General features: G+C 43.6%; 2 protein-coding genes across 2 annotated transcripts in view; both read right to left on the bottom strand.

Annotated features, from left to right (window-relative positions):
* Positions 1-1155: 1155 nt before the first annotated feature.
* The window catches only part of ovol1a (ovo-like zinc finger 1a), a 13733-nt gene continuing 4252 nt past the window's right edge, over positions 1156-10636 (bottom strand). Inside the window, exons 2-5 of the mRNA XM_080791993.1 lie at positions 7968-8203; positions 7302-7541; positions 6679-6823; positions 1156-2007 (exon numbers count right to left, since the gene is read on the bottom strand). Of these exons, the coding sequence (XP_080648119.1) occupies positions 1607-2007; positions 6679-6823; positions 7302-7541; positions 7968-8203 (1022 nt within the window). The 3' untranslated portion in view covers positions 1156-1606. The remainder of the gene's footprint in view (positions 2008-6678; positions 6824-7301; positions 7542-7967; positions 8204-10636) is intronic.
* On the bottom strand, positions 3386-6289 carry LOC308335042 (exportin-2-like; the record flags this gene model as incomplete). The annotated part of the gene is made up of 1 exon (XM_080791992.1): positions 3386-6289. The coding sequence occupies one exon, from the start codon at positions 6287-6289 to the stop codon at positions 3386-3388; it is 2904 nt and encodes a 967-aa protein (XP_080648118.1).

Raw genomic sequence — 10636 nt, forward strand, 5'->3', positions numbered from 1 at the left:
ATACAAACGTCCACTATTCAAAATGTCAAAACAACAACATATTACAGGCATGTGTTCACTCTCACCAATTTACCTAGGCATGAAACATATAGTTGAACTCGATTTCCAAGTGGGGAATTTAATTAATTTCCCCAACTCTTGCACATATAGGCCTACTTCTGTTCAAATAAAGGAGTGCACAGCAGAGCATAGCCTACTGTGCAGCACTGACAAATAAAGAAAGTATATTCACACAAATAGTCCACTTTGCCAGTATAATGGTACAGAGTCATGTAAACATTACTGGCCTCTAAAGTTACTCTGTCTCACACAGTCAAGACTGTGACCCGTAATGTGCAAGAGATGAGCGAGTCTCCCTTGTGTCTCCATAGGGAACCATTGGTGGTCATCAAATTATTGGCTTAGGAATGAGATTAAAAAAAAAGATTTTTTTTTTTTTTTTACATATCCATGAATTCAAGTTCAAAAAAGTCATTTTAGGGGCGAATTCTTCCCTTTATAGTAAAGCAACTGTATAAAGAAATAATAAAGCAATAATAAAGAGCTTTGAACATTGTAAAGTAGTCATATGTGCAACCTAGAGCAAGGCACTTAACGACTTTCAACCTGGCATTCCTTTTTTGGGGGCATTTCATTATAGGCGTAAATGTTCAAAAGTGTTCACAAACTGCCAGAAATCTTCAAAAAATTGTCGATCCTGCAAGCTAACGTGTCATGATGGGACACGTTGTGAGCTTGTAAATTGGATTTTGCTTATTTTATTACTCTTGGAATAGGGCCAGGTGGTTAACGAGCCACTCAGTGACCAATGGTAGAAGACTGGGTTCACGCCGTGCTGACTCCAGGCCTTCCCACAATGCAATGGCGAGTTTGGATGCTTTGAATCGTGCGACAGTGGTTGAGAATTGATTGGAAAACTGCATCCAGTCTCGCCAAAAGCAATGCGGATATAGAAGTGGATAGCAAATTAGCATTTAATAACATCTTACGCCTATATTTGACCCCCAGGAGGAAATTACTTTTCTGCATTTTACATTTTTAGTTGCTAATGTAAGAACAAAAACATAAAATAAAGCAGTTATATTCTTCCAAATAAAAGTACAGTACACCATGAACCCACACGGTATAATAGATTACAAAATACATTCGCCAGTAATATATATTACTCCCTTTAATGTTTCATAGAAGAAAAGAAACTTCTCTCGCTATACAGAAAACCCTGTTGGAAATATTTACACAAAACACAATTACACGAAAATATAATTACCAGAAATAGAGGAACCCTATGTTCCGATTGTCAGGCATTTTCTACAGTGGAGTGACTACGAGTAATAATAATAATATCACATATAATCTCACGAATAATAAATCTCCAACTTGGCCGTAGTGTTTCCTATGAGGTATATGACAGTACATCATGTCCAACCATACATCCAATCCATCCATACTTTCTTGATGTATCCATCAATGCAGACACAAACACACTCAAATATGTGTGCATGATACATTCATCAATCTTCTAGCACAGAGTCTATTTGACAGGCTTTTTTATTTAAAGTCTCAAGTACTCTCAAGACTCCATCCATCCATCCATCCACATCCCTCCCTACTGTCCTCCAGAACCTGTCGTATCATCACTATCGTCACCCTGCGGTGATCCTGGCCCGGACCCTTCACCTCCCATCCCTCCTTCCTCTCCATCATCATCAATACCACCACCACCACCTCCTCTCTCTGCTCCCCTGCCTCCTCCTCCTCCTCCTCCTGTCTTCCTGGCAGTCTTCCCCTTGAGGAAGGGGCTGCCGGGGTGAAGGGTCTGCAGGTGGACCAGCAGCACGTCCTGGCTCGGGACGGTGTGGCCGCACTCCTCGCAGACGTAGAGCTTGTTGCGGCGCTCCTTGTAGGCGTACTTCTGCGTGACGCCGTGGATCTTCTTCATGTGCGACTCCAGCGAGCAGCGCTGGGTGAAGGCCTTGTCGCACAGACTGCACTTGTAGGGACGGACTCCTGTTAAACAGAGGAAAGGGGGGGGGAGGGGTTAGAATTAGTATGGGCAGTTGTTGCTTTATTCCTCAAGCTTTTTCATATCAAGGATCCCCAAATCTATTATGTATTTGGCCACGGAACCCCATCTGAATATCCGTGTTTAAAATAGAATTCATATTCACTAGATATTTTTCAATTGTTTGTCAAAAATAGTAGATAGTATAAAGCTCACAGAGCAGCACAAAGTGACACGCTGTGAGCTTGTACTAGATCTGGTCTTTTTTTTTTATAGCCAATTAACATATAAATGGATAAAGTGGTAAAAATTATTTTGACGCTGAACATATACATATTTTGCTGGGGACCATACAATTACATGTAATTGCTTGGGATACATTACAATAAATCTTGTGTTCGATCATGCGCTGTCAGCTTTACCACCAGTACACTATGGGTGAGGATTTCTCTTGTTTGTTTGATATGAAATACAGAAACAATGAAGACACTTTGAATACAAAGCGAGCAAAAAACATGATACTTCACGTCACAGCAAGCAAATAACGCAGAAACATCAACCATCAACATCAATAAATCCGCAGAGCTTTATACCTACACAAAAAAAAAAAAATTGTGAATTTTGGCAGCATGATAAAACTTCAGAATGAAGCTAACAGCCACAATTATTAACATGTGCTTGTTTTTGTTTTGCAGGCAGCCATGTATTACAATTTCTCAAACTACTACATGATTGCTAAGTCTTATACAACAGAGGGTTGTAATGGCTGAATGTAATTTATTGTACATTTAATAGACACTATGTCTATTTGCTCAGACAATAATGACGTGAAATTGTCCATTCATTCATTTCGTTTGTGTAGGACAAACTTTGTGGACAGACACCAAAAGCTGGATATAGAAGGGGCTAGCGCCCCTCAAAAATCACACTTGTGTGAAGTGAGGGGTGCTCTTATCATCATACATCATCATACATCACATTCCGTGCTTAACCAATCAAATCATCACATTCCATTCTACAAACACGGCTCATACAAACACAGCTGTGCATAGGTAGCACTGCTCAAAAATACATTCAATTCAATGTAGTCATTTAGTTTCTTTGAATGCTTCCAAAGAAGTAAATCCTTTGCATTTTGCTTTGCCTGATTGTCCCTGATATTTGGACAAGACTGACATAATCAGCATGATGTCATTAACATGACATCCGAGATCCACATGGCAGCCACACTGATTTCACCTGCTTGTAAAAAAAGAATGGAAAAAAAATGATGAAAAGGACCATCATCCCCATGTTATGCTGTCTGCAGTGAGTCAAACCAAAGTCTTAAGTCCTTCTTGTCAAAGCAGGGCTATACTTTGGTGGAGTGTATTCTTATTAACTTTAAACCAACTGCACTGTTGCTGCCTGTAGGTAACCCTGCAGGTAATGGAGGGCCTCTGCATCCATATTGGTGCTCAGCATTGATGGAACCCGTCCCGGACACGCGGTAGAGAGCTTGTGGAGGGATTGGGCGAGAAGGATCTTAGGGTTGCCAACAGCAATATGATCATGTTTCTTCTTCCCGGCAAAGGCCAACGGTGAGAAAGCGGTCTGGTAACCTGGTGTGTCCTCTGTGTCGAAGGTGTGCTCGTCCAATGGGACGCTGTTGTCCTCTGGCAACTCAAAGAGGCCGATGAGAGCCTGAAGCAGGGGGGTCCAGAGCTTGGTGTATTCTGTGTCCATCATGGCCGGGCATTCGGTGAGGACTTTGGTGATGCCAACAGCACAGATCATCTTGTCCACGGTGCCAGACACCTTCTGGACCTCGGGGATGACTATTTTCTCCAACACCGTGCCAAACATTTGTGGCCGAATGCTGTCGAAAACCTCCTGAAGAGCAACTGCTCCATATTTGACTACATAGAGATTGATGAACACCAAAAAACTCTTGATGAATTGAGTGGTTTTGGAATTCTGGAGCCTCTGGAAGAGCAAACCGAAGATCTGTTCCCGGTACTGAGTGATGGATTTGGGAGGCATGTGCTCTACAATGCTTTTAAGAAGGCAAAAACCTTGCTGGTCGTTGACCTTGGAGGTAATAAGCTTCTGGAAGATCCCCAACAACGCAGGGATTTTATCTGGCACAGAGCTGGCAATGTTGTCTCCGCCCTTCTCTAGGTAGGCCTGGAGCAGGCGTACCAGAGGGGGGATGTTTCCCGAGCTCTCCCACAACACAGGCTGCAGCAAATGGGGGAACAGGGCTATGTAGGAGGAAGGGATGGAGTCGTCGTGGATCTCCAGGAGCAGGGACATCACCTGGAACACGTACGGAACGAATTCCTGGACGTCACTCTGAAGGATCTCGGCAAAGACGGGGAAGAGGGCCTCCTCAAAGCTGTTGACAGTGGTGGGGTCGGCCTTGCAGGTGATCTGGATGGACAGGCACAGGGCTTCGAACAAGGAGTGGTTAAAGTTCGGCTTGCTGGGATTCTTGCTGACTACACAGAGCTTTTGGGTGAGCTGACCAATCAGCGTGGGAATGTAGGGAACAATCGCCTCTTGCAGAAGGGAGAAGGTGCGCATGATAGCCTTCATGACATATTCATTTTCAGAGGAGTCGGGATGAGCTAGGGACTTGAACAAGTTGTTGAGCAGCTGTTCAGTGAAGGGTGCCATCTCTGCTGCCATGATAAGTGTAGAGTTGTTTGGCCCTCTCATAGCAAACAGCATCTCCAAGGCATGTGCAGCATGAGTGTGCTGCACTGGGCTCTCTGCCTGCAGGTGAGCTACTAGTAGAGGAATAGCCTGGAGCAGGTGGTCTTTAGGTAACCGACTTCTGAACATCCGGATGTACTTGATGGCATCCGTCTTCAGCACTGGGAACTCGTTGACATTAGGGGACTTGAGGTCTGTTAGAATGTGGTTGACGAAGAACTCTGTGTGATTCACCAACTCATTTGCTTGTGTTATTCCATGCCTTTGAGTCTGCGCTTTAGACGCAAGAGATGTGACCAGACAGATAGCAGTGTCTTTATGCTTCCAGTTTACTCCGGGATTCTTGGCAAACTTCCCCAACATGGAGTTCACGTAGCCAGATAGAATCTCTGTGACGGGGCCTTCAAACAACATACACAGGCGTTGTACCAGGTCACATGCAGATTTGCGGCGAGTATACAAGTCGGATCCTTCAAGGTCCCTTCGGATGTATTCCTCAGCGTTGTTCTCAAATGCCTCCTCATCGGCACTCCTGAGCTCCATGTTGGGCACGATGACTTTCTCACAAATGCTAGTGAGTATGTTCTGGTCCTGAAACAAATCCTTGCGCTTTTCACACACAGATATCAAGAACTGGATGGCGTTGCTTACAAGCAGGTCAAACTTAACCTCCTGTCCAGTGGACACCAGAAGGTTCCAGATGGCAGTGACGAAGCGAGGCAAATATGGTTCAAATTCCTTATCGTACTTCTGAGCGTACAGAGTGGCGTTGTCGCAGACCTGAGATTTCAACAGTTCTAGGAGGCCCGCCTCCTCCTCATTGTCTATACGTAAAAGCTTGTTATCCACCAACAGCAGGTCGTGAAAATTAGACATCCAAACCTCCATGTTGTCTTCAAAGAACTCGGGGAGGTCCTGAACGTTGAGACTATAGAAGACCTTTGAGATCAGCGTGAGCAAGGAGAAAAGGACCTTCAAGGCTTTGGCGTCTGTAGCGTGAGTCTGGCACAGCTCAATGGTGGCCTTGAACAGTTCTGTGAGAGGTTGTGCAAACGTGTCCAGCACCAGCTTGATCTGCAACCAAAGGTCATTTGACTTCTCCTCGTGCCGATATCTCTTGAAGAGGGAGTGGGCTGTCCGGAGCACTCCACTGATGATATGGAAGTCGCCACTTTGGAAGCGGTTCACCATTTCTGTTAGAAGATCGGGCCATTTTTGGGGGAAATCATCTCTTCCAATGATGCTGACGGCATCACTAAGCTGTCTTTGAATCTGTTCCGGGCTGCTCAACATCAGGTTTACAATTTTCGCTTTGATTGTCGTTCGGTCCAGATCGGAGATTGTATTCGGTCCATCGACAACTATACGCCAGTTCCTCTTGATGTAGTTCTTGAACGTCACTGCAGCACAGACCCGGATCACACTTTCCTGGGATGTCTCCAATAAGGCGAGAAGTAATACAGGATAGTTCTGGTTTCCCTCAACGGACTCTAGAAACCTCTCAGCTGGACGTCGTACTGTTGGGTCTGCGTTCAACGTTTTCCTCATGAACTCGGTGAGGGTTTGAAGGTTAGCATCATTCAACTCCATGCTGGTTCCGTTACTAGTGCAGCAGTGAGCGTATTGTGTTGATAGAACGCACAATGACAAGACATGATGGGTCTGACATCGGCTTGGTTTTATTCCCAAATACGGACATGACTGACGTCATAGACTGGCTAGGCCTGTCACAATTATTATAATTGCCTAATTGCAATTATTAGAGATAATCGCAATTATTTGTTGCATAATCATTAATCGTTTCCATATTGAAAAATGTCCATACACAAAAAAAAGAAAGACAAAAATAAGTAGCAGATCTACAAGCTTACAACACGTCCCAAAGTGACAATAGTTGATCAACTATTTGAACAACTATTTCCGCTATTTTGTAAAAAGAATGGAAAGATGCATGCGTGCGTGCGTGCGTGCATTCTTACCGGTGTGTGTGCGCACGTGTCTCTTGAGGTCAAAGGTGTCGTTGAATCCTTTCCCACAGAAGGTGCAGAGGTGCTTCTTTGTGTCGTTGTGGCACTTAACATGTCTGTTCAGCATCCTCTGGTACTGGAACGTTTTGTCACAAATCTACACGCACACACAGAAATCACAGACGCACACAGAATCAGGTTAGCGTTTTAAAAACTTAAAAAGCTTTTCAAATTAATCGTCACTGGGTCACTGGTGCAGTACCCATTATCAGAGGTACTTGGATGCCAGTCCGTGCTATGGTGACACCTGAATTTGAATCATAATCAATAAACATAACATTTACATCAAATGGATAGAGAATGTATTTTGGTCACGGACCACCATCTGAAAAGATTTTGGTGCCAATTAAGGACTATAAGAGAAGATTTGTGAAATTCTTTTCAAAAAGGTTTTAAGAAATGTCACATTAATTAAGTATAAAACAGAGTTAAATTGGTCAAACTGGTTTTAATTTTAATGCTATAATAATCTTGGCGATCCCCTTAGACCCCCTCAAGGAGCACCCCTGTGGGTCATCTGACCCCCACTCTAAAAAAATGCTGTTCCCTCTTAATGTCTCAACTTTAGAACATACCTGGCATGAATATAAACTCTGACCTCCCGCCGACCTTGTTGCCGGGGCGACCACTTCCATGGTGGTGTCAGGGGTGCTGGTGCTGGTGGTGGTGGTGGTTGTGGTTGCCGGAGAGACGGAAGTCACAGAGACGTCCTGGACGGAGCACGGTTCGGCAGGGAACACGGGAAGAAACAGGGGAAGAGGAGCAGGAGGAGGAGGAGGAAGAGCGGAGATTACAGGTAACTCACCGGTAGTTACCTGTGAGAAGAGAGGGAGAGGAAAAAGAAAGGAGAGCGTGAGCTACAAACGGAAATTAAACAATTTGGGCATTTAGCTCTTGTCCAGAGCGCCTTACAAGAGAGGTGTTTATTGAACTCTATAATAATGAGTTTTCATCTCTCCATTATCACTGGAGGCATGATAAAAGCTTATCATAGCGATTTTTGGATATAGAGGGTATGCGCGTGACGTCGTCATCATACCCGGAGATTTTGCGGGAACGTCTATAGGTGACAAAAAACTACTTTCTGGCCTTGACAGCCCATACATCCAAACAGAAACGTATAATTCACTTTTCCACTCGATTTCACCACTCACTCACGCATACGCTCTAGTCTGTGACGGGTTTATCCGCCCCTGCATCAAACCCCAACCTGCAATGGCATGTGGAGAGAGGGACGTCACCTTGATTTTGGAACGGACGTATGTGGAGCCACCCTGTGGCCTCCTCCTGATCTCCGAGCGTTCTTCTGACAGCTGCGAGGGGCTGGGGGGTCGCCCCAGCACGGTGCAGGACGGCAGCTCGGGGTGCGCGTTGCTGTCGGACACAAAGTGTGCGTGCTTGGTGAGGCAAAGCGGCGTGGACTCGGCAGGCGTGGCCTCAGCTCCCATCATTAGGAAGGACGGAGGGAAGATGGACACTGGGGAGAGAAATGACATTTTCAGATGGGGAGCGTGTGACGCAGTGGTTGTCGCCTGCGTCAGGTCTGCTCATGAGGGGCGCGATCAATTATTTTCTTAGATACTTTGATACTTTGATACTTCATTAATTAATCAAAAGGTGTTTTTGAAAACAACAACTAGATCCCTTTTATAAAATCATTGCATTTTTCTAAATAATAAATGAAATTGATTAGATGAACCGTTAACTGCACCCCTAAACATGCGTCATAGATCATGCGTCAACTTTATGATCTATGCTGTCGGGCAGAAACCTCTTATCTCCATATAACTTTTTTTAAACACGTCATTTTGCACTGCGTTTCAAGCTGGTACATATTTAGCCTTTTTTTTATTTGAATGCTGAAAAGTAACAGTTTTGGACATTATTTGGGGAAGGTTTCAGCCTTGGGAAGATTTCAAAATATTTATATATATAAAACTAAAGTGAAACAAATGCAGGGAGGTACTCGTTTGGCAATGTGACAAGAAATGCAGTGCTGAATGGTCCATCAGGATTAACCCTCGGACAAACACACACACACACACGCTCACAGACCCTCTTCTAGACGGCTCGCCTCCTATAGAGCCATGGCGTAAAAAGAGCAAATGAGAGAGACGTACATAGAGATTAAGCCTAGACGTTTTAAATGTCTCAATCGCAGCATGCGTGCCCGGTCTATATTTACACAATCTGTTAATTAGCAAACACGCAGGCTTCAATATTGCGTGTGTGTTTAATGCTTATAGTGCAATTGCCCAAAACAAAAGGTTGCTCGCTCTCACACACGCACGCACACACACAGACACACACACACACACACACACAAGCCAGACTTGTCAGACCAGACAAGCTTGTGGCACAAGCCCTGCGTCTTCCTCAAACAATACACCTCCGCAGGGCTGTGTGTGTGTGTGTGTGTGTGTGTGTGTGTGTGTGTGTGTGTGTGTGTGTGTGTGTGTGTGTGTGTGTGTGTGTGTGTGTGTGTGTGTGTGTGCGTGCGTGCGACACCACTCAAGCCCTTAACTGTAGGCTATGACTATGTGTCACTCAAGAGACAACGAATCTGTATAGTCTTGTGGCCTCTGGGCGAGGAGCCTCAGCCGGATAGAAACGCAAATGAGCATGCAAATGAACACCGAGGCCCCATAACGGGTCAGATGCACAGGACCATATCTGGACACTAAATAGGTATACAGAAGTATAGCTCGTTGAATTAACGGGAGAGATGGAGAGAGAGAGAGGGAGAGAGAGAGAGAGAGAGAGAGAGAGAGAGAGAGAGAGAGAGAGAGAGATGAGAGACCTGTGCAGCATTGTTGATTTCGTCACTACGAAGATTGTTTTTTTTGTCGATTACCTTTTTTCACTGACGAAAACTAAACGATGATGATGAAATGATGAAAACTAAGCTATGATGACTAAAACTAAGACTAAATATATTGACACTTTCGTCAACAAATACAACTAAAATTATAGGGAGGGAGTAGTCGAGAACAGATCCAGTAGAACAAAAAGCCAAGTCATTTTGTGGTTGGTTGCGCTCTGAAAATAGCCGACTTGCAAGCTTGTGAGCTTATAGATCGGCTATTTTCACCATGCAACCAAGTGTGAAATCAGGCATTATGAATATGATGCCATCAAGGCCTGCCAAAATACATTTTTGTCAACGGAATCATATAGATTTAATTTTAAAAATCGTATGATATTTAGTCGACCAAAAGACAAACTAAAATATGATGATGACTCAAATATAACTAAAACTAAATGGAATATTAATTCAACAGACTATGACTAAAACTAAATCAAATTTTCCTTCAAAATCAACACTACTATGTTGTTGCCTTGCTTTTCTTTTATTCTCCATTTTTCTGTAAAGCACTTTGAGCTGCATTTCATGTCATGAAAGGTGCTATACAAATAAAGTTTTATTATTATTATTATTACTATGCAGGCTACCGTATGCAACTAAAGCCTCAGGTATGTTGTGTGCTCATGCTCAGTAAATTGCAGATCTACAAGCTGGTTACAAATGTTCTACAACTATATCTACTTTTTACGTGATCAAGTTTGAAGGAGGTCCACAGTATTCATGTATTTTACTCAGCATTTATTTTAGTTTTTTTCTCTTTAATTTACACAGAACGTCTTTTAATTTGACCTGAAATTATGTCGATCTGCAAGTTCAAATTAATTGCCGTAAAGTGTGCATGCTGCCATGAACTTTAGCTTGCAATCAACTATATAAAAAGGCAGCTTATTGGTATTTTCAAACAATTGGATTCAACATAGTTTGGATGCATGCATCTATGATGTAACAAAAATGTAGAGCGACGAGATTTACTGTAAAGGGGTTTACTGTAGAGTGGGAAAAAGAATGCCAAACCCAGGCCAAACGTTACAATTATAGAGGTTG

This window comes from Protomyctophum bolini, assembly GCF_963924005.1.
Source record: "Protomyctophum bolini genome assembly, chromosome: 20".
Lineage (NCBI taxonomy): Eukaryota > Metazoa > Chordata > Actinopteri > Myctophiformes > Myctophidae > Protomyctophum > Protomyctophum bolini.